Here is a 25,061-nt window from a genome sequence, read left to right as displayed (position 1 = left end):
TTTGCTGGTGTCCTCTGGAGTTGGGAGTAAGAGGCAATGGTCCATCCAGGAGGAGGGTAGCTGGTGTAACTCAGAATGCACCCTTCACTTTTGACAGCTGTCCGTAGGAGCATTGTTCATCGGTCACCCCTTAAATTGGACATACAACTCCACTGCTCCAAAGAGTAAATATACTTGTAATGCAAGCCATCAATTCCCTTAAGGCCAAGCAGGTATGCACAAAGCCCATATACTATCGTGTGAGAGGAAGACAGGCAAAGAAACTGGCACCAACGAAAAACACAAACGCACAGAAAACATCCCCAAGATACTGGTAGCTGATTGTCTTAAAACAAATATGCTAATAAATGATGCTCATGAATAAATTAGCTCTGTGGAATCACAATATCCATCATGCGATGTGCAAACATCATTTCTAAGCCAGAAGAGAACTAGTGGGTTCTGTTTCTGTATTACTAGTGGCAATTTTGAGAGCTACATTCAAATAATGTGACTTGGTGTCACGGCTCTTCTTAACTCCCTGTATTTTTTTGTGAACTATATCAACACCATCATATTTTGGAATTCTTTCTGACAACCAAAGTAGTGACAGGCAGCATGCTAGAGGACACTGGGCAAGGGACACGCATTTTTATTAAATTGTTGCTACTGGAAAAGCTCGGTTAAATCTTTTATATGTGCTCTAAGTGTGGGTGGGAAGAGGAGCACCCACAAAGCTTTATGTGATAGATAAGTCATGAAGGCTGACTTTTAAAAAGTAATTACACTTCAAAGATAAACTATAGCATATATGTTTATTTCCTGTGACTTGTGGTAACTGAAAGACACTCTTACTCTTTCACTCTTGTGAACTGAATAGAGGCATAAAAAATGTAAGATCTAGAAGAATTTTAACCCTGCTGAAACCACTGTTCTCTTTGGTGTTGAATTCATAGGGTTTCATGAGTACATAAAACTGCTTGGCTTGCTCAGTCCTTTCCCATTCACAACAAAGGCACTTCAGTGGCCTTGACATTTGCCATTGTTACCTATGGGAACACCCTTGTAGCGAACGCCAGCCAGCCTGCTGATGGATGGACAGATGGATGAATGGCTGGGGACTGAGCAGAGGCAAAGATGGAGGAGGCTGCCTGGCATTTGACGCTTCTTTATTATTTGAATTAAGTGAAAGGGTTGAGAAGATACCAATGATAAAGGGTTCACCCAGAAGTAAGGAGAAATCCACTAATCATATAAAACAGAATCCAACAGTCTCCAGTCCTAAGAGCGGGACTCTAACGGAAAGCACTGTCGTGGATAGTAATATGACGGGGAGCACACACAGCAAGGGGAAGAAGCAGAGTCTGTGTGTAGCAAGGGCTCCATTGCTGTGTCTTTGTTTTGCTTAAAATGTCTCTGTAACTCTAACCCTTTAAAACAGTTAGCACGGGAGCCATCAGAATAGCAGCACTTTAGAAATCACCCTTGGTAACTCTTTATAACTGCCTCGGAGCTTCGACATCTCCCGTGTGTCCAGATGATAAAGAGGAACAAGTCGAGCCCTAAACATTAAGCAAGGAGTGTGTGAGGTCCTCCAAACAGCAGTTGCGACCTGAACGTGGCATATGTCCCCGCCCTGCGGTGCGGCAGTGTGTAGGGTTTTCCCCAGCCACGGTCACAGCTCCTCTGTCAGGTTAAGCTCATGCACAAATGTGTTCTCTTTCACAGTTGACCCAGTGGTCCCTTTTCCAGGCTCCACTATGGAGTTCGACAGCAACTAAGCTGATGCTCTGAGCGCCCCTCCCATTCAGGATGAGCCTTCCTAGTTTACTTCATTCCCACACTCTGTGCTTGCTCCACCTGGACTCCCCTAAGATATTCTCATGCCTCCTTCATAGAATGGAAGACAAAAGCATGTTTCTAGACAATTAAGAAAGATGTTTGGTGGAAAAATTATTAGCGGTGTCGATTTTCTGGTTTGTATTTTGTAATAAAGTTAAATATTTGCAGTTGTTTTTGTGAATAACCCCAGAAACCATTACTCTTTGGCTAGCCACACTCACGTCATAGAAAGCTTAATGTGTTCACACAACAGCACACACGTGAAGTCTGCACATACAAAGACTTTTCCCCCAAGGCTCTCTGCTCTTTTCTAAGAGGCATTCATCTTGAATTCCCCCAGCCTTCCCCGTGTTCTAAGGAAATGTCTCCAGAGCTCTAAAGCCAGAACTGTGTTTAAATAGTCTCCCAACACTATTATTATCTTCATGTCTTTACATGATAATCTTGGTGGATGGGTGACATATCTAAAATTACAGCTATGCCATTCCCATACTGCATTATAACAGTTATTGATAGTTTTTAAGAAACACTCCATATGTCTCCATTCTCCTCATACTTAAGTTTCTATTTCAGCTGTTTATCCCTTGGCAAACGTTTGCATTTCTTGCCGAAGCCGCTCTCTCTTCCTAATAAATTCTAATGTACTTTTATACATATAAGGCTTTGTGGACTTTATTATTGATTAGTCTTTAGATTATAAAGGACAGCTATTGGATTGCTTATAGATATCTGCTTTTAAGGCTATAAACTCACTGGTTCAAAGATGCACACTTCAGATTCTCATAACTATCGATACGTTTGTGGAGTGAATAAGCCAATTATTAGAAATGTAAATTTACACATACAACTGTTGCTCCTTCTAAAAGTCTTACCTCCGTGAACACCCTGAGTTTAGCCCAGTGACTGGAATCTATGAGACCTTCAGCAAACACCACTGAGTGAACAGGAGAAGCCCAAGGAAAGAGAGATGAGCTTGTTGAAGAGGGTACCTTGCTTTTGGGTGGTGGACTGTTTGTGCTCTTGTCTGTGTGAATGCTGGTAGGAGACACGGCAGCACCAAGGTTGCCTTGGGGTAGGCCTAGGAGCTTCCCTCCTGGAGAAACCTGCATTGCGGCTAGCTGGGCAGCATAGAACTGCTACAGAAGAAAAGACAGAGAGAGACTGTCAGTCATAACGCAAACACCCTTCAGAATCACACAGTCGGGTGCACCATGCTTCCTATGCCTCTTTCTGGTTACACCCAAAATACTGAATGAAAATCTGTAACGGTTCTACAACTTAACTTGTCAGGAGAGCAATGGCAGACAACAGGACCCTTTTGGCAATAGCAGGCTCAGGGGCACAGGACAGAAGTAGCCATCACACTCACGCCTTACGGCTGACCGGGAAGGCAAGCATTTAGTAATAATTGGCCAAGGCCTGTTCACCCTTAAATTCTTCAGCTTCACTATAGAGTAACTCTCATAGCTATGTTGGTTCGCTCTTTGACTTACTGAACTGGGCATTTGGAACTATTTTTTTTTCTTCTGAGAATTAACTGTGTGGAATTCGGGAAACATATTGATAAGGAAGGCAGGAGAGGACTCTGGGGGATGATATGTGGTCATTCTACCTACAGTGTTAAAAATTAACAGGATACCTCTAGTTAATTCGCTTCATGGTCTAAACAGATATATCTCAAAAGAACAAAAACAAACAAAAAACTCTATGGAGCACATACTAATTCTTATTAACAACAAAGAAAAGCTGCTCCAACAAATAAAGAGTTTAAAAGGACATTTCACTTTTATAAGGATATCTTAGGATGCAGTATCCAACCTCAAGAAACACTTTACATTCAAACATGGACATCAAACACAGACACGAACTTCAGACTTGTAGTATTCCTTAAGAAATTTGACAGTCTGGATTAGAAAGTCTTGATAGTATGCATGTGTCCTACGTGTCCCAGCGTCCTATTTCGTGCATAGAGCCGCTTCTATGCAATCCAATGCGTCTGCAATGAACATAATTGGGATGGAGGCCACCAGAGAGAAAGACCACACTATAGTTCTCCCGGAAGAACATTTTCAAAGCAGAAAATGGTTCCCAGAAAACGACACATTCTGCTAAGTAGGACCCCACTGTAAATGGCATGCTGTAAGCCAACTGCAGCATTCCACAAAGATACACATGCATCACCTGCAGTTCTGCATCCTATGACCCAAATGCCAGCAGAAAAGTTGCCTTGGTGACAGAGGCTACAGCTTATTTACGTGTGAAGTAAGATGCACGGAGAGAAAGCAAGGACTTCCGTATTTCGGTCATCAGTACTGATCGCCCATCACAATTTTATGTTGGAATAATAATAACATTTCTGATTTCAACCACTGAAAAAGATTCCATCCCCAAGTCTTAGGTTGCATAAAGAGTAAAATAATAATTTGCTTTGTAGCTAAAGACTTGAGAGTTTATGGTTATTTCTTTGAATTCATAATTGATATATTCCTCCTGATGGTGATGAAAACTTGTCCATTATTTCCTAGGATTTGAAAAGTTGATTTTTTTCTGCCATCATTTTGAGCTGTTTATGAGGTTATTTATAGTGTGACTGTGTCCTCAGGACACAGCTTAGTAAATTACACACATGCCTAGTAGAATACACAGACCCGTGAATTTGAAAAACACCCACATTTCAGCCTAGCCACAGAACAATGCTAGATTCTGTAACTTTTGTGTAGCATTGCTTGTTGTGTCCTTGAAAAGAATTACATCAGTTGTTACTATTAGAGAGGTATGTCTTCAGAAAACACATTTCTGGCTTCAGTACGCAATAAAAATGAGATTTTACCAATTAATATAAGTGACATGGGCCATCTAGACATCTGTATGTAAACACCAAATGTTTTAAAAAACCTCGGTGATTTAAAATTTAGTATTGACCCTTAAAGGATTTATCACTATACTTTTTAATTTATCATCTATCTATCTATCTATCTATCTATCTATCTATCTATCTATCTATCTATCTATCATCTATCTATCTCTATCTATCATCTATCTATCTATCTATCTATCTATCTATCTATCTATCTATCTATCTATCTATCTTCTATCATCTATCTATCTATCATCTATCTATCTATCTATCTATCTATCTATCTATCTATCAATCATCTATCTATCTATCTATCTATCTATCTATCTATCTATCTACCTATCATGCTATGGTGTTAGACATTTAAATAACTTGATCAATTATTCCTAAGGTGAGTCAATGATTATTGGTCATTATAGGTACATTTGCAACTTTCAAAAAATAAAAACAAAATTACAGGACCTATATTTAAAGGTAAAAGGATACAATCATTGTATTGCCTTTGAAGGTTGGAGGTGTCATATGCTCAACATTAAAAAAAGCTCACACCCTTCCCTCATTTCCTACCAGCATTTGATCTCACCATTTTCCAAAAGGAATGGGTTTATCAGGGTTCAAATATCCAAAGACATGCTAAAAAAAAAATTGAAAAAGTTGCCCAAAGTCAGATGGCTTACAGCGGGAAGGAATATTCAAACCCCTTCCCCCACAGTTCTGGCAGAACTCCTTGAAGGAGCTGAAAGAATTATAAGTAGGAGCTTTGGGATAATTTCAGACAGAATCTGGAGCTGTGTGAAGGAGCAAAGGCATACTTGCAAAAAAAAACAAAAAACAGAAAACAAAAAAAACAGGGACCTGTGGATGCCAGAAAGATAGAAAGATCGGCAGACTATAACCGATTTTATGAGTGTTTCCTTAAAAATCTTGTCTTGTTGGAGCTTGAAGGAGGAGAGGAGGGAATTGAAATTAAGAAGTTAATAGTTTAATCCTAAATTTTCTTAATGATCTGTGAAAAGGGCTTTAAAAATTTCCACCATTAGTTTCAAGATAAGAGTGGACTGGGTCAGTTGGTCGCTGCTCACCTTCGATTCCAGCACTCGGGAGGCAGAGGCAGGCGATCTTTGAGTTTGAGGTCAGCCTGGTCTACAGAACGAGTTCCAGGACAGCTAGCATTACACAGAGAAACTGTCTCAAAAAAAAGATAGAAAGAAAAGGGAAAAGAAAAATTCAAAACAAAAAGAGTGAAGTGTGTCTGTAAAGTTCAAGTTAAAACACTAGTTTAGTCCTGTTAACCCAGCGAGGTGAGAAAAGTGAGATTAGGCCTCCAGCTTGACCATCTCAGTAAGTTTACACTCTCTCTCAGTCTTTGATGTTTAGAAGATCGTAGCAGTCTCTACAGAAATACCATTACCATCCTATAACTCATTTTACCTGCGACGCTGGGAAGAAAAATGCAGAGCTGGGTGTCACCTCCAAAGTCTAACTCTGTAGTTTAAATAACTGTTGGAGGACAGGAATGTGCTCCCTATTGGAAGGAGACTCCCAATAATGGCAGGCACAGAGAAGGACAGCAAAGCCAGTGACCTACTGAGTGGACACCCTGAGAAGCAAGCAGCACCGGGTATAAAGGCTCAGTCTTCCTGTGGACGCTCGTAAAATACCGGCACAAAAATTTATCCTGAAAATCCAGGTATGGGAAAGGCACCGAAAAACGTGAGTGAGGGTTAACTAGAAAAAAGACAAGGCTGGAGGATCTGCTGTGGGGGGGTCATCAGAATTTAGAGGTGACACTTCTGAGGCTAAGAAGCTGACCCGCCATCACTAATGCGAAAATTAACAAGAGAAAATAATACACATGCCATAGCAGAGTGGGCACAAAACGTAATTTACCTGTCTTTCTTTTTATAATATAATATGCAATTGTCATATGTTTGTGTATAGTAATCATGGTGAGACAAAGTTTATTACACTCGCGTTCTGAAAAGGCAAGTCAGACAGAGAGGCTATCTCATAATCCTGCATTGTGATGGCAAAATGCTGATCAGTTCATCTCACAGGGATTTACTCAAAAGGGCAAACTCTCTCTCCCTTCTCCCCCACCATCCTCTCCGGTCATCTTTCTCCCTCCACCCTCTTCCCCTTTTTCTCCTTTTCTCACTCTTCTTTTTTTTCTTCCTACAGCATTAGTACTGGAACCTGGGGTGGGGTTACACACACACTAGGCCTGAGCACACAGGTTCATCCCCAGGTGCTTTAAGGGGTCTGAAGAAGGCGATGGCCACCCCCACACAACCCCTGAACTGTATCCACCCTGGCCAGCCAAACCTAATCCCCATTTTGTTGTGCTTACTGGCTTGTGTACACAGAAGCGGGGTCAAGCGGTAGGTTGACAGGTCCACTTATTGGCATTTGAGTTTCCTGCCAAATTCTAGCGATCCAGTGCTAGATCAGAACTTGCTGAGGATGATAAAGACAGATATTTTCACCTCTACTAATTAGCTTGGTATTTTGGGTAAGACGAGTGTTCAACACTTTTGGACAACCTAGTTTTTCTCCCATGGTTATATACAATACGTGTTTACAACCTTTTAAGAGGACGTTCACGTCAGAAATGCTAGTGCTCGTCACTAACAAAATAACAACGATTTAAATTCTAAGCCGTATTATCATCCTCATTTTATAGGAACTTCTTGCCACTTCTCCCTAATAGCATATTTTCCTCAAATTGCTCACAACACAGCTTCTCCCATTGGCTACAGCCTGGTGTCTAGTTGCCATCTGGAGTATCTGGATTTGAAACACTCGGGTCTGACAAAAATAACTATCAGGATTTGATGTCTCATACCTATTCAGTGACTAGTGAACCCCACAAAGGCAGGGCATATGCCTTTGTCTCCACCGCCACCTCAAAATAGCAAATGCAAGTTGCGTAGACCCAAAGGCAAGGGCTCTGTGTAATGACGCCATTGCCTCTTAACCAACATGGGTCACTTGTACATCCTTAGTCACACTGTTATGTATCTAGGCAATCTGGATGGAGGTAAAGGAGATAGTGAGGACCCTGCATTTAGTCATTTCCCAAGAGCAGGCAGCACAAGCTAGTGTGTGCTTCAATGCAACTCCTTCCTCTCTCCAGGCATGGATAAGGGATGAAGGTGGAGTCACATAAACTAGTGCATGCTTCTGCGCAACCTTCCTCTCCTCCAGGCATGGATGAGGAGGGGCCCTGTGAAGCGCCTGTTCTCTACCTTCCCTTCATTTTCCTTTGTCTATGCGTGTCTCCCCCACATTCAACATCACACTGCACAGGAAACACGTGTGTTTCTTTGCGGGGAGTGGACTTCTCAAATGCCGTCTGTAAAGATCAGCGGCTCTGGAAGGCACTCAGGGACTCTGCTGTGACTGTGAAATGACTGGTGAGCCCAAGATTGCTACAGCACTGAGAGCTTTTCTGAATATTATAAGTGCTTTTATACATTTATTTTATTAACTCTGTGTGCATGTGTGTGGTTGCGGAAGGGCATGTACGTGTGAGTGCGGTACCACAGCCATGGAAGAGGACTTCAGAGTCCCTGGAGACAGACAGAGCCACAGCTGGTGGCAAGCTGCCTAACTCGGGAGCTGAGAATACAGTTCAGGAGCTTGGTAGGAGCAGGATGTGTTGAGCCATCTCCCAAGCCCCCGACAATGGTCTTTCAAAGCAGAATCCTGTTTTCTGAGTGATATTTTCCCCAAACACCAGTATTTAGGAGAATAAAAGAAGTATGCTAAAGGTGAATATAAGTGAATGTCTCAAATTTTCCTGTTTATTCAGGTGGGAGCAAAGAGGTTGCTTTTGTTCTCCCTGAGGGGTTAAGCAGGTACAAGGATGAAGTTGTCATCCTGCGTGGGCCTCGACGATTAGTCATAATCATCTCTCCAGATGAATTACTACTCATCAAAAAATCAAAAATAAGCAAACATACAGACTTAAATTTTCAAAACTAAAATAGAAATAAAGTTTTCTGACACTGTCTTCCAAGTCAAATATGTGTACAGGAATGGGAAATTTTGATTTCTTTTTAAAAATGATGTCAAGACATACGGACAGACACACACATAAACACCAATTAAATTAATGCACACACACATGCACAGACATGGTAACGTTTCTAAGGTAGATACTCAGGACAGAGATGACAGTGTCTCCATGTATTATCTGTGATGCGTGTTTCTGAATAGATTAGTATACAGTGTAAAGGAAACCTGGAGAGATGCACTAACTTAAATGTGATCTAGAAGGGAAATTTTCACTTCTCCTTTCCTTCCTTCCCTTAAGTGGAGGGATGTGGAAAAGCATGGTGAACAGAAACAAAAAACCGAAAGCAATTTCAAGCGTCCAGAAACATCTTTATGGCTTAATTTCTGCTTCTTAATGTAACTTAAATGTAGAATTTAAAGAGAAACTAATGTACTGGAGAAAAATCTTTCAAAACATGCCAGCAGGTTTCGATGGGGATGAATGTGCTTCCTGCATCGCTGTTTGCCATGCGTCCTCGGAAAATTATCAGCGCAGCTTGGATGGAGGCGTGGGCTTCCCCTGACAGTGGCAGCATTACCTTATTTAATACATGCATTATGTATAAAACAGCATCGGCCAGAGTCCCAGTAGAGAGTCACACGGAGTGAGTGAATGCTTATGATGTATGCGTCCCTACAGACTGGCTAATAAACTATCTACTCTCCCTTCCTGGCGAATTCAAGAGCACAAGAGACACCAAATCCCCCACACATTGGGAATCCTCCATCAATCCCCCCCCCCTAAATTAAGAGGTGGGGAAATAGTTCAGAGACTAAGAGCACTGGCTGCTGTTTGAGAGGACCCGAGTTTGATTCCTAGTACTCATGGGAAGAGACTCACAGTCACCCATAGTTCCAGAAGCGGGGATTTGGACTACTTCTGGTCTATCAGGGCACCCCTCAGACATGTGCCCCCCATCATATAATTTAATAGATAAATCTTGAGATGAGACTCAAAGAGGGCCACAGGGTTGGCAATGGTGGGAGGAAGCGGGAAGCTTGCACTTTGATGGTAAGAATATTAAATTACCTTTCCCAGTGTCGAAACTGTATCTACTCCCTGGCACAGAAAGCAAAGTTAGTGAGTGACTTGGAAGTCCTTAGTTGTTTATGAAAAATACCTGAAAATGGGATTTTATAAAATAAATCACACATCTAAAACCATATTATAAACAGAGTTGGCCTCAATAGTCCAAGGTGGAAATGACCCCAAATCTTCTCATGGGTAAATGGTTTTAAAAAAGTGGGGGAAAGCTAAGGAAGGGGATATTACTCAGTGGGTGATGGTGCATCTGAACCTTGAGGAGCTTGGCTTTGCCGAGGGAGTACAGCGGAGGAAATGGAAGAGAGGCTGTGTGATGCCGCTCACACAAAGTGCTGGGAAAGAGCTAAGTTATCAATACAAAGATGGATGGAAGTGTCCAGGGTCAGGGAGGGAGGGAGGGGTGTGAGCAGCTCCTTCAGTGGGGAGCTTTAATTTGGGGATTTGAACAAGCTTTGTGAGGGACACTGGTGACGATGATGCACCAAGGTCAATATGTATCAAACAGAGCATGGCAAATTTACTTGTATATATCTTAACACACACGCACGCACACACACATACACACACACACACACACACACACACACACACACACCAGATTATTGCTATCCTTGTCACTCCATATTAAAATATCCTGTGCTAATTATCTTCATTGTCACTAAGGGTAAAATAAATAAACAATAAATAAAGTCTGACATAATCAACCTGGGGGAGATGGATTTACTATGAGTTGTGATTTCAGAAGGTTTAGGGCATGACTGCTCAGCTCACAAAGAGGCAGAGCATCAGAGTAGGGGACACACAAAAGGGAACAGGAAACAGGAAGTGAGGGAAAACACAGGTAGAGGTCCAGGGCCAGAGACAGCTCTCCTGCCTTGGCTGCCACCGGGAACCATTTCCTCAGAGTAGGTCCCTTCTCATTCACCACTTCTCAAGAAGGCTGTCATTTTGCCACCTATCAAGGGACCAATCCATTGGTATGGCCATGATCTATTATCTCTGGAAACGATCCCTGGACACAGCAACACATGGTTTATTAACCCCTAGACATCTCTCTATCCAGTCAAGTCGAGAATCAAGGTTCAATGCCCTGGTGAGGGGCTACCTGGACCCTTCTCTTCTTGTCCTCAGAATCTTTCTGTAGAAGATGGGAGGCTCCTGATCAGAATGGCTGCACACCTTTACTGACAGGGACGGACTTGAGAGAGCCAGGAACTGACAATCTACAAACCTCCTCAGCCCACTACCCCTGGCGAGCACAGTGAAATCAGAAGGCTTCCATCTCACAAAAACCCACTGGGTTACACTTCCCCCGATGCATCAAGATATGTAAATAAACCCTGAACATGGCTCTATATGCAGCAGAATACATCCCTTGAGCTAGGCCAGCGTGGAATCAACCACTTCTGCAGTCAGAAGAAACAAGTTAGAGAGGTTTGGCTTCTTTCACTTAGCGCTGTGCCTTTGGCGCCTCTGCCCACTTGATGAGCATCGGCCCAGCTGAGCCGATTCTTCCGCTTGATAAATCACAGTACACCATGTTTGTCCACTCAGCCACTCGATGGACACTTGGAGTTTTGTTTCCTATTTTTAGGCTGTTATGAATAATCCTGCCGTGGACATTCCAGTGCCAGCCTTTGTGTGTTTTTATTACTCTGGGCTACCCGGTTTCTAACAGTGGATTTGCTTAGTCATATGAACATGAGTCACACAAGTCCATGTTTACTTTGAAAGCCATTTCTTTTCCACAGGGGCTGAGCGCCTTTGCGGCCCTTTTGCAACGTCTGAATTTTTCAGTTACCCTACATCTTCATTGGGACTTAGCATTGGCTGTGTTTTTAAAACTGTATTATTTTTTCTGTTTACATGTACTAGTGCTTGCCTGCATGTATGTACAGGCGTCACATCTGTGTCGTTCCCTCAAGGCCAGAAGTGGGTGTTTAATATCCTGGAACTGGAGTCACGGGTAGTTGTGGGCCTGGACTCAGATCCTCTGGAAGAGCAGCCGGTACTCTTAGTGGCTGAGCCGACTCTCCAGATCCTTGCCTATCTTCCTAAGGATAATTATTCTAGCAAGGGTCATTGCCTGGCACTCTCTTGTTTTCTATGGAAAAATTACATATTGAAATCTTTTCCTTTTGGAAAAGCTTGGGCTATCACGTTGTTGAGTTAAAAGAAAGCTTTATTCATTGGACTTTTCTTTTAAAGAGTAAGATGTGCTAGAGAAATGGTCTAAGAGTCTGGTTTCAGAGAAGGGCATGGCTATCATTGAAAAATCATACATAGTGTGGCCGTAGAATAATAAAATATTCCTTCTAATGTATATCATATGATACAGTAATCATCAGAGGAACTAAAGTTTCTAAGGAGAAACTCGGAATGTAGACATGGGGGACATGGGATCTTTTGAACTGTGAGACAGTTCCTAGGGAATATGGTAGACGGGAGAAACATTCAGCTGAAATGGCAAGCTCAGGACGTATAGGAGACTTCTCCATGGAGTGGAGGGAGGTAGCCATTGTGGTGATACGGTGTCACTAGGGATGCTGGAGTAAAAGTTTAGCATCAGGTCATGCAAGGGGGTAACCAGATCAGGTGAACGGACCAGACAGGAGGCCAGGTTGTTAGCAGATCAAGCCATCAGGGAGAGAGAGGGTACCAAGTTCTCAATGGAGATGACCTTCCCTCAGCAGCAGGTGAGCCACGGCTCTGTATGTCTGAAGAAAGAAGCTTGCTTCTTATAATTCAAAAAGGAAAACGTATTATCATGACTCACTCCTAAAATAAAACAAAACAAAACAAAACAAACAAACAAACAAACAAAAAACCCACCACACCTGGCTGGCAATGTCTTGTAAAAGCTGAGCTGCTGCAGAGGTCCTATCTGCCTAAAATGTGGTTTTATATTAAGAAGTCTCTATGAACCTGGATGTGTTGGCACCAAACAGGCTGAGGCGAATAGATCTGCCCGGTGAAACAGGCATAAGAGAAAACGATGCTTGTGAATTCACGAATAAAAGCCGTAAGTCATATTATTTATATAAAGCTGCCTCACTAAATGTTAGCAATACATATCCAAATGTTGTTATTCGATTCAGTTTTATGAGCTGTGAGAGCTGGGTGGAATAGGGAGGCACCGAGGAAGGGTGGACTGTTGTGTGGGTGTGCAAATGGCATCCTGCTAAAGATGCCTCTGGACTTCCGCAAGCCATCGGACCGCTTATAGGCAAGAGGCTGTCACTCCCTCTGCTAGCTCTCGCTGCAGGGGAGGAGCTGATAAACTACTGCCTCAGAGGTGCGGTCCCTTTAAGGGCTGTGTTCTTCATCTTATCACACACTAATAAATCTCAAACAGCTAGAAGAAAACTCATTTTGACTTTTATAATTGAAACCGTTCCTTAAGGAACTAGATAAACTTCTGTAAGAGTCACACTAGGAAATGCCACCCCATCTTTGCGCATCCCCTCCCTTCCCGGTGCTCTGCGCCACGAGCCACCTTCACGTTCCGCACACAGCCCATTACAATATGTTCTAACATCTGCCTCCCCGTATGATGCACGACCTATCCAACTGACCCTTTTTCTGCTGCTCCAGACTTCTGCTCGCTGCTGACTGAGAACAAGAGCTCTGCCTCCATCCCCGAGGTCACAGACCAGTAAATACATCTCCATTTGGCAAGGTAGGAAGGATGCTGGCCAGGGGCTCTTCGTATCTCTATATATCACTGATGGTACTTCATCTTTAATTAGTTTAATTTTGTGGGAAATGTCACTGAAATTCTCTTAAAGCAACACAAAAAAATATGAAGAGAAAAATACTTTCTCACTGGAAGAAAATAATCTGTGGCTCTCAGATATTCATAATTTGATATAAGCAAGCGGGGGATTATCAGACAGACTGTGGACACAATGCTTCTGTTCGGCCAAGTTCATGACCATCGCTCATTTTTCCCAGCAGACGGTGGGCGGGTGGCAGATATCAAATAACAGACATGCCATTCCAACAAAATGTAAGAACATCAGTGGCCTTTTATATCAAACCAGACTGTATATTATTTTATTTAACATGAGAACACACTTTTAGAATGTGTTCTGGCTGAATGCTGGAACACTCATGCAGAACTGCTGGAACATTCAAACAGGACTGCTGGAGCATACATGCAGGAGTCCTAGAGCACACATGTAGGACTGCTGGGGCATGCATGCAGGACTGCTGGAGCAGGCATGCATGACTGTTGGGGCACGCATGCACAACTGCTGGGGCACACACACAGAGACAGGAAGTGTAAGAAGTATGACTCTGACCCCTTACAGTAAGTTTTGCTACTTCTGGGATCACTGTAACAATTCTTTATGTCCTGTGTGGGGTACAAGGCTCACACCACTTCTGCAGTTCCCCCAAGTGCTCAACAACTTGAGATACCGATACATGAGTTATCCTCGCATTCACTGGGTTTCCAATAGGGGACATTATTACCTCATCAAATTGGATGCAAAAGTTTCTTTGGGAAAACTCTGACATGGTATATATTCTTGACTACTTCCTTAATTTTTAATTTAATTACATATATATGAATGTTTCTCTGTATGGAAATGTGCACATGAGTTCTGGTCTCCAGGGAGGCCAGAAGAGGGTGTTGTGTTCCCTGGAGCTGGAGTTGCATGTGGCTATCAGCTGCCACATGAGTGATGGAAACCAACGTCAGGTCCTCTGAGAGCAGTAAATGCTGTCACCTCCTGCATGCTCTCTCCAGCCCTGTTTCATTGTCTTCATCATTCATGCGCTTACTCATTTGAGTGACTCGTAATACACAGCCCCCCCACCGCACCCCAAGTCCTTAGTCCATAAATCTGACAAGACACAAAAACGTCATCAGAAAAACAACCAGGGGGAAAAAGTGAAGCTGTCAAGGCAGAGGGCGTTTGGGGACATGCTCCCGCACATGAGGGGCACGTTTCCCTCTGTGGTGAGAGGCCAAGGTGGGGATCCCTACCTGAGAACCAATGGCATATGGTCAATGAAATAATCACAAAAAAAGTTGTAAGTTTGTCAACACTCCCCCAGGAGCCAGGGGACTCTCCGGTTAAGCTAGGAGCAGTGAGTGGCAGCTGGAGAGATTGAGAAACTGCTTCAGGCAGGGCTGGGAGGACCCTGACTCTGAGGAAGCACACCTGCACCTACGACATCTCTTCAGCTGCGGCTTGGCTTGCTTTCTTTTCTAGCATAAAGAGATGACGTGCCTGGCATTTATCTTTAAAATAAAAATAGAAAAGTTTCCTACTAGGGATTGCCATTCACTGCTTCTTTCCCTTCTGCCTTACTATAAACTCTGATGTAAGAAAAAATATTGCTTATTAATATTAGTGCTGGCTCTTTGCATATGCCGTCTGAGAAGCTGTATATTTCAGACTACATGTGGACACAGAAGGATGAATGGCAGTGATCACTATCAAAACAGCTAAACGTCCCCTGCGGCATGTCCAAGTGTCATCCTTTGAATTTCCTCAACAAATTTAGAAAGTTGGAATTCGTATCTCACTGCGGAAGACACAGAGGCACAGATGTTACGTGAAAGTGCACCGTGCGGGGTCGGGAAAGAGACGGTGTGGAGGTTAAATCCCTTTTCATTTTCAGAGAGCGTCTGTCTAATTCATTGTGTATTCTGAGCCACTGTCGTTGTCACTCAGTTGACACAGTGGTGGGGTCCATGTGCCCTGAGACGAGTCGTTAGAGCAGGAGAGGATAATAGAGACGGGTTCAGAGGAGGCGAGGCCGCGCTGGTGACAACCTCGGCATTGAGGACACGGGGCAGAAAAGAAGGGAAACACACCCAAGAGAAACTTCCCCTGCGTCCTTCAGCTGCCTTTTTCCTCGTGGCTACTGCCAGTAAAAATGCTTTCGTTTATTTTTCTTTTTCACTTTCTAATTTAAAAATAAATGTCTCAAATATTCTCTAGTGAAATGTAAGGGAAACTACAAAAGTGTATTATTGTCTTTCCTTAATCATTGGAATGATTCAGAAAGCACCTCGCTTTTTAAGCTGTAGGTCTCAGAACTCTTAGGTGGAACAAGAACGTCACTAATAGTCACATAACTATGTAACACTGGAAACATCTAAGTGCCTCATGGTAGAACCTTCAGGAGGATATACAGAAGAGAGCGATGTTATGGGGCAGCAGACTGGGCCTCTCCCTGAACCAGGGCATAGATGGGAAGCAGCTTTGCACACTGATAAACTATATGTATGGGCAGAACACACTGGTGGTAGGAAAAGGCCTGTCAAGTTTCGGGGCGGGATGGGGGGAGCCTGAGCTGCAGGGAAGGAGTTGCCACACAGAGTCCACAGCTCCATCCAGTGATCAAGGGGAGGAAGGAATTACAGTCTTGTTCTACAAGACCAGCCTGAGGGCAATGGGAGAAGAAATACCAAAAGTTTTGCCTCAGCTCCAACAACCGACTATTAACTCGTTTTGGCATTTAAATTATCTCTGTTCGATCTATATACCTGTCTGTCTATCTGTCTGTCTATCTATCTATCTATCTATCTATCTATCTATCTATCTATCTATCTATCTGATTTAACATTGATCCCACACCAACTGTATGTTCATCTGTGCATATGCTTTTCAGTCTCCTGTTCAGTTAAAGCCCTGGTCTCCATGTATGATTCCCACTAATAATTTAATCTCATGAATGAACCCATAGTCCCCATTTCCAGTCCTGCTCACAAACCCTAACTTTCTGAGAACTCTTGAAAACTGTTGTAGCAACAATGAGCCATCCGCGTTACTCAGAGGAAGAGCAACTTAAACTAATTAGGGGAAGCGCAATGACAACAGAGTCCTGTGTCCTTTGTATTTCGATTTTCACTTTTTTCCAATCCTGACAAGTCCTTCCGTGGCCCTCATCACACTTCTCCTCATATCAAGCCAACCCAGAGGAATAATCAATGATTCTAATTCCCGCACTCCCACTTCACATAGTCTGCCTCCAGCAGACAAGTACTGGGCGCCCGTGCTGTGTCCCTGACCCTTAGGAACATTGGAGAACAGCAGTCTATGTTATCAGAAGATTTTTAATATTCATCTTCAGAAAGACTTGCAAGGATTTAACATTCCATAATCTGTACTTAGTACTGTCAGGTATTTCCCTATTGGATAACATTTATCGCTTCTGGCCAGTGACTGGGAACTCCTATTAGTCTCCAAGTCTTAGCATTTGTTAACGTATGCTGCTTTTGAAAACACTGAAGTCATTTTTAAGACTGTAAAGTTGAAGGACTACAGCCATAGCGCAGTGTAAGCATCACACACACACACACACACACACACACACACACACACACACACACACCCCACAAATGGATCATTGGGAGATGCAGGTGGTAACATGAAGTTTGAAACTTGAAAACACCATGTGCTAAGTGACATAAGCCAGAAACAAAAGGACAAATTGTTGGTCTGATTCACACACAGTGAGGACTTAAGAAGAGAGGAAAGGAGGCTGGAGATCTGTCTGTCTGTCTGTCTATGTACTATGTACGGGGTTGCTCTGAAATACAGGCCAGGAAGCCCACTGTTAGGTGAACTCTTCCCTGACTTTACGAGCTAGCAGCAAGGCAGCTGCCAGTCTGCAGAGCAGAGCCCTGTCCTCTCTCGTGCTCCCCTCCCAATCCAGAGCTGCCTTCTTGTTCATATTCTGATGACTGTTTCTGAGTTCTGTCTTGCCGCAACTGTCAGTCTTTACATTAAGGAAAGATAGATGGGACACACCAACTCCAACCTAAATGACCTTTGGATGTGACAAGAGTTTTAGGTCAGCCTTGCTAAATGGAGGCCTTGGTGTATGGAGACATGCCTTGGGGTGAAATTTACAGTGAATTTATTATCTCCCAATGCCCTTTGGACTGCCTCCCACCATCAAACACCATGGCAGCACTCGGAACAGGAAGAAATACATTAACTGGAATCCGATCGTTTTAAAAGGTTACAGCTGCCTAAATATAATTTAATTTCATACTTACCCTTTGAGGGTTTGGTGTATATTTTCATTTTATGACTGCAAATGATAAAGCTTTTAAGATTCCAGGCAATAAAAAGAGGGAAAAAGGGGATTTTAAGGGTTAGAAGTCTATTCAGTTCATACTCAATGACTGAAGTGACAAATTAGCTTTTTTTTTAATTCAATATTTCTCTTTTTGATTGGGAACCTCTCTTCTGACCCTGTTCATGGACACTGAGCTGCCACCAGCCCTCTCTGCACCAACCCCAGATTTCAGCCATATGGAAGCAAAAGGGACCAAGCATGCAGACAAATACAGATTAGCAAATGTGTTTCTCCAGTAGCATTTCCTCTGGAGTAATGGAGCACATTTCTACACTGCAGGGATCCGCGTCTTCTCATCTACCGCGGGTTCCGCACTTTGCAGTAGGTAACGTTTCTACAAACATCAATAAGAACTCACAGAGGCCCCCCGAAAACCCTGTGATAGTCTCATCAGCGTGGTCTGTAAAATCATCACTAGGATTTACGAACAGATAATAAAAAAATATAGCGTCATAGGATACATCAGAGGGAAAATCAGGGACAATTCCAACGTGAGCACTGGTGTGGATTGTCTAGCCATCAATAGAAGACAGACGTCTCACTGAACTGTTCTCAACCTTCCCTCTTCCTTGCACTCAAAATTTTGCGGGGGCATTGGCTAACCCTGTGAATATCAGCCTAGCAGAGGTGGAGGCAGCCGCTTGTGACTGCCTCATAGTTATGAGAACGGCACAGAGGGAAACCTTTAGTGCACAGAAGTCGTGGGGTGCGTGTGAGAGGTGCAGACACTCAAGCAATCCTTCCCTCTTTTGCTTAGTCACTGGCAAGTAGACCTGCAAAGTTGCTAAGCTAGTTACATCTGCCTTCCGTATGTTCAGATCATTACAAAAGAACATCCCAAACCAAACAGCAGCAGAGTTAGAAACACACACTCAAGGCACAGAAAGTTATCATAATGAAATATGTTAGCTTTTTTACAAATAGTGACATTAATATATTTCCAAGAGCAAAATTTAATAATTGATATTTTACTGTACTTAGTGGTTTCTTACATCTGAAAGATGTACCATAATCCTACCTGGTGAATAGTCTCACTATTAATTCATCTCACTTCCTGACTCAGAAAACCGACCCAACCAACAAATATAGTGGCCACTACAACTCAATGTCCTGGTCAAAAATTGGAATCAGAAGTTATTCATTTTTGAGAAACATTATTAATTTTTCTACATAGAGAAAAAGTGTAAAAACTAGTCAGTCATTTTCAGATATCCAATTAAAAACTTTCCAAAGAAGATACAACAACAACCAGAGTAAAAGATAAACAGGGAAATGAGAAGAGAAAGCAGAATGTGAGGCTGCCTCCCCACCATGATGTCAAAGTTACTCAATAAATGAATAAATTAAAAAAAATCAAAGCCATGACAACCAGTGGAGTTCTTCTGAGTACATATCTATCTAAAGGAAATAACGATTCCAAAGAGACACCTAGAAGAATAAGCTATTAAGCCAAAGATAGCAACAATTCATATGTTTACCAGGGAATGAAATGAATAAATGGATTAACATACAGGATAACCCTTGAGAAAGAATACTTTTTGGCCTTTAAAAGGAGGGAGAGTTTAACTGTGGTACAATGTGAATGAATACAGAGACATTAGGTACATGGAAGTTACGACAAGAAAAGCTAAATATGCCATGATTTTGCCAATACAACATATCTAACATAGCTTCATTCATGGATATGAAACTCAGAATATTCTTAAAGGTCATTCAGGTTTTTGATTACCCTCAAAGCCTTAAAATAAAATAAACCAAAATCAGAAATTAAAGGGGTGATTGAGAGTTAGGTAGAGACCGCCTTAGGATGCTTTGTCTCTCCTTCATTCTCGCTATTGAACCCTGCACTGTCATCAGATAGGACTTTCCCATCACACACAGGCTTTGCCTTCCACCGGGAACGTTGGCTTCTCCAAAGATGGCAGCCCTGTTAAAGCAAAGCATTCGTGGAAGGGAACGCAGAGAGGGCAGAAGCTGATGAAGCTAAGTATACAGTAGGCATTATCTCATTTCCCTCCACAACACCCTTACCACAGAGGCACGTGATTACCACAGGTTCTGAGCAAAGGAGAGGAGATGAAGAAACATTTGGGGCTTTGATTTCTGTAGTGGTTTATTTTTCACATTGTTCAAATGTTTTCATTCTGGTATTTCTCTCTCTTCTCTCTCTCTGTATGTGTGTGTACTGCATGTGTAAATGTGTGTGTGTGTGTGTGTGTGTGTGTGTGTGTGTGTGTGCATATAAAAACCCACAGAGGATCTAGATGGGGGACAGAGTGCCCTCCTCTAACACCCTCCCTTGATGCTCTTGGACAAGGTCTTTGTGTAATCCTGGAGTTATGTTGGCAGCTAGAAAGTTCCAGTAACTCCCAGTCTTTCCTTCTCTGCCCCTGCCCAGCACTGGGCTTACAAGAGTGCACTTGCCCACACCTGTTTTCTGGGTTGTCAACTAAGATCTCACGAGAAGCACTTTACCCACCGTGTCATTTCTCCAGCCCCGTGTACATTATTTTTGATCATTAAAGATTAATTTAAAAACCAAAGAACTGAAATCAGGTGAAAATAAATCATATCAAAGATGCTAAAGCACAGATCTCAAACTTGAGAGACTACAAGTAGAGAATAGGCTTAGTGCTGTAGCTCAATGTGCAGAAACTCAAATATTCTAGAACATTCTGAACACTCACATAACACTATAAATGAAACCATTTCAAGAAGAAAAGTACTAAGAAAAATAGCCCAAAATGTCCTTCTGACTGTATGAGATGTGGGTAGAAACCAGTTCTGACCTTCAAATGAGGTCTATTGTCCCCAAATAGCTGACTAGCAATAACAAATGTTCCCTTGAAAAAGTTAATACCTGATCCCTAGTATTAAAATACATAGCATCCAAATTGTGCATTTACAGCCATGAGTAAATTGTTCTAACGGAAGAACCAGAAGCCAATCTGCATTACAATGAATAACTGTCATTGCTTCTTGCAGGAATGTCTCTTGTCTTAATAACTAGTATAGACTTGGGGTGGGACATTGTTCATAATTTTGTCTTATCCTAAAAAGAAATCAATTTGCAATATTCTAGGCTTTACTCTAAAATTGACCATTGACTAAGTCTGCTAATGGAGAAAGCAAGAGTGCCCAGATTTTCATTCTGAAGCCTTATTTAACCAATCCCATGCTCACTGTCACAGGTTACTGCAGGCACACTTTGACTTTGTCCTGTTCCTTCCTTCCTGCTGTTCAACCAAGGTAGCTCAAGGTTGGGGACTAAGCTCGTCCTTCAGAGACAGGTCAAGGGCAAAAAAAGTGAAAGACAAGGACTCATCCATTCCACACCCACCTTTGGCCACGCCCTTGTTTGTCTGACTCTAATGTCCCACCTACTTCTGGCCATGCCCTTGTTTGTCTGACTCTAATGCATACCCACTTCTGGCCACACCCTTGCTCTATCAGATACTATTAAGAAAGTTCCACCAGAAACAGCCAAAATGTTCTGGGCTTAAATTTTTCCCCCTGGAAGAATCCAACAGAGTTCTATTTTCAAGTCTTCTTAAGAAACTTGCCAAACAAATACACTTCAACATTGTGATGTGGGTTTTTCTCTTGGTCCTTCTGTTAGAATGGCTCATTCACCACTGCAAGCCCCTATCTGCATGATTATGTAATCATTCTTGAGTACTCTCTCTTTTCTGAGAAGCAAACAGAATATCAACAAGATGCAGGATGTAAACAAACCCACTCTGAACCCTCTAAATACAAACAGATAGGAGACAGCACAGTCCTTTGCTTTTGTTTTCTAAACCCCTTGATCTTCCTAGGGTTTCTCACAAAACAATTAACTCCCAGGGCCTGGAGGGAGGGAAGCTGTTCAGAGGGTCCTCACTGTGACAGACTTGCAAATGCTAGTCTCTGCTTGACCCAGCCTTTCTTCATTCAATGGCCCAGGTGCCAATTTAGCAGTTTCTCACTTAAACCAGTACAATTAAAACATGAGACAGGGTACGCGTTTCTTTTTAAGTTATCCTAACAAAGCTTGAGAATTTTAGGCTTGACTTTTGGGATGTAGGATGTTAGTCTCCCTGGTTTAGCCTAGTTACTACTTGATAATCTCAATGGCTTTGTTTTTCAAACTGGAAACTAGGGATAGATGGAGCTTTGAGACTACTAAACAGCATAATCTTTCTTTCAAGCTATATTAAGCCACCAACGCTGACACACAATAGAAAAGAGATGATACTGTGTGTGTGTGTGTGTGTGTGTGTGTGTGTGTGTGTGTGTGTGTAATAGTGAGAGGTGGGAAATGACTATTCATCAATGAGGAGTTTCAATAATCCATCCATATACATCCATCCATCATCAAACTTATCTAATCATTCATCAATCCATCATCTGTCTGTTTATCTGCCTGCCTGTCTATCTGTCTATCTGTCTGTCTATCTATCTATCTATCTATCTATCTATCTATCTATCTATCTATCTATCTATCTATCCATCCACCCACCCATCTATCTAATCATCTATCCATCCATTCATGTAATTATCTACTTATCTGGACATCCATTATCTGAGTATCATCTACCTAATAATCTATTTACTATCTATCTAATCATCTATCTGTACATATAATTATCTGTATATCTTTAAGCTATCAATCCATCGTCCATCTAGCAAATCATGTCTGTCTATATGGATGTCTATCTATCATCCATATTTCAGAAAGGAATGTCCTGTCTTTCTCCAAATTCTGTTCTTCTCCTACACTTCCATTTCTTCCCTTTCGTGCTCCTCTGAGACCCACAGGATCTGTGTCTGATTCCTCCTGACTCTGAGGTCCTCAACTTAGTAACCATTCAGAGCTCTGAAAACTAAAATCTCTAAGACATATGGTTCTATAAACATCATTCACTTTTGCATTAAAGAGTGAAATAAAACCATTTATTCAAGAAAACTAATAAAAAATAAAGTTTACAAAGGTTGAGAGATGATTTTTGTTGCAGACAACAGAGAAAAAGGGGTACCAGGTAGGACAGGTGAAGAGAATATTCTAATAATGTGTGCAGCATGTAAGTATCAAATTGTAATTCCAGAAAACATTTTTATGTTATTTAAAATTTAAATATCATATTAAAAGGCCCATGTAACAATGATTTATTTTAGGTTTTATAAGATATTTATTTAAAAACATTTGGGGGCAATGCACAGAACAATTCATTTTCATTACACCCATGGAAACACAAGAAATGGCTGGAGGCTTTATTATTACCATTTCATAGATATGAATAATGAAACAAAAATTGTACAATACCCAAGTGTGGGGAACTACACTCCAAGATGTTTCTGTTTTAGATAAACGAGTGCACTGCCTCTCATGGATTCTTTTCCATTCTTCTAAGATTTTCATATTTATATATGTGGATGTGTATCTGTGTGCGGGTATGTGCATATGAGTATAGATGCCTACAAATCCAGAAAAGGACAGTGGATTTCCTGAAACTAGAATGACGGGTATTTGGAAGCCACCAGATGGAGGTGCTGGAAACCAAACTTCAGTCCTCTACTTAAGCAGCAAGCCCTCTTACCCCCCAGCATCTCTCCAGACCTCCTCTAGAGCCTCTCAAGGTACTTCTATGTTATAGCACACAGGAGAATATAGTAGTGCATTTTGCATCAGTTTTATTGATGTATATTTATATAAGAAAAATCTCTTGCACCCTAATTGTCAATGCACATTTAAACAATAAATATAATTTTAATAGCAGTTAATAAAGCTCTGTTAATCAGCTAACTGATTAAACAATAACTGCCATTGGACCTTGTCTATGATACAGTCCATGAAGAAAGGTAATGACGGCCTCTGTCACTCTCAGTGTATTCTCTCACTTAGCCCACACAAGGAGCTATCATTCGTACCCACATCTTATAGACAGGGCAAGTACAGAGACGTCTGATGGCCTGCCCAAAGACGGGCTTTAGTCATAAGCAATCTTGGCATGAGACAAGGTGCCCAGGTGACACAGGCAGAGTCATTAAGTTCCAGTAAGGAGAACGCACCTCTTACAACATTGGTCTACAAATGGTCCTCAGTATGGCCACACAGTAATTCTACCTCATGTTTCTTCCTTTCAAATGATGGGATGGAGGGGCCCTATTTTTCTGTCTTAACTATCAAGAATTGAGGAGGCTCTTTCCAGGGCTTGGATACAGCCTGTATTCCCAGATACGCACTTATCGGCAGCCACGGGAATAATTCATCACAGTCAACAGGTCTGTGGTTCAACTCAAACCACCCGGCAGCTGTCGACTCTCTGTCTTGATTTGGATAACACTTTCCATTCCCCATGGTCTTTGTGATCTTTATAAACCCCTACATCCAAGGTTGTATTTGAGTTCATAAATATTCCTTGACTACTTTAAAGAATACTAATGGTACAAACTAAACTGCCAGGTTTGCTAAATAACACATTTCTAAGATAAACATGTTCATTGTTTGCTCTCCCTACTTACAGTCAAAATTCAAACATTAAGTACTTCTTTTTTCTTGGTAAAATAAAAAATGCAAGCTTTTAAAATTACAACAAATTGGTATTATTTTTGGAATAATATCTAACATTGTCTTTGAACATAGCCATCCTTGCAGAGTCTAGAAACCCAAAAACATTGGAGTTACCCAAACATGTTCTGATTACCAAGGCACCAGTGCAGACTTGTTATCAGAACCCTGGCCCAGAATAACAGCCCTATTATCTTATAATCAGCCATGGTAGAGATTCAACTATAATATTGAAATTTGCCACATGTTTACTTGGTCACAATCAAAACGGGTCCTGGAGAAGCATTGTGCTGATATTTTTGTTAGCATCTTACCCACTTCGAAAGCGCTATTCTCCCTGTCCAAATGTCGAGCATCCTCTGGGAACCCTGGGGGTGGTAATAACTCCAGAAGCACAACCTAACAGGTTCTTCCTTTAAGGATGCTTGAAAGCTGCTGGGCTCTGACTGGATCCCATATGGGCTCGGAAAAGTTAGAGCGAATGTTGGCCGCACTCTTCCTGGCCCATTTGCATATGTTCTTTAGTATGCAGGATGTCTCTGTATATAATTTAATTGTTGTGGGTTTTTGCCTCTATTAATACATATGCAAATGCTTGCTCCAGCAGCTGTGGTGTTTAATCC

General features: G+C 42.0%; 1 protein-coding gene across 16 annotated transcripts in view; it reads right to left on the bottom strand.

Moving 5' to 3' along the window:
- The window catches only part of Sox5 (SRY-box transcription factor 5), a 998,560-nt gene that overhangs the window by 68,409 nt on the left and 905,090 nt on the right, over positions 1-25,061 (bottom strand). For 9 of the 16 annotated variants that reach the window (XM_075982312.1, XM_075982308.1, XM_075982309.1 and 6 more), the window contains one exon: positions 2,811-2,957. The exons of the other annotated variants lie outside the window; for them this stretch is intronic. In XM_075982312.1, the coding sequence (XP_075838427.1) occupies positions 2,811-2,957 (147 nt within the window). The remainder of the gene's footprint in view (positions 1-2,810; positions 2,958-25,061) is intronic. 16 annotated transcript variants of the gene reach the window in all.

The sequence above is a fragment of the Microtus pennsylvanicus genome, chromosome 8 (genome assembly GCF_037038515.1).
Source record: "Microtus pennsylvanicus isolate mMicPen1 chromosome 8, mMicPen1.hap1, whole genome shotgun sequence".
Lineage (NCBI taxonomy): Eukaryota > Metazoa > Chordata > Mammalia > Rodentia > Cricetidae > Microtus > Microtus pennsylvanicus.
This window is presented reverse-complemented; position numbering and strand designations above follow the sequence as displayed.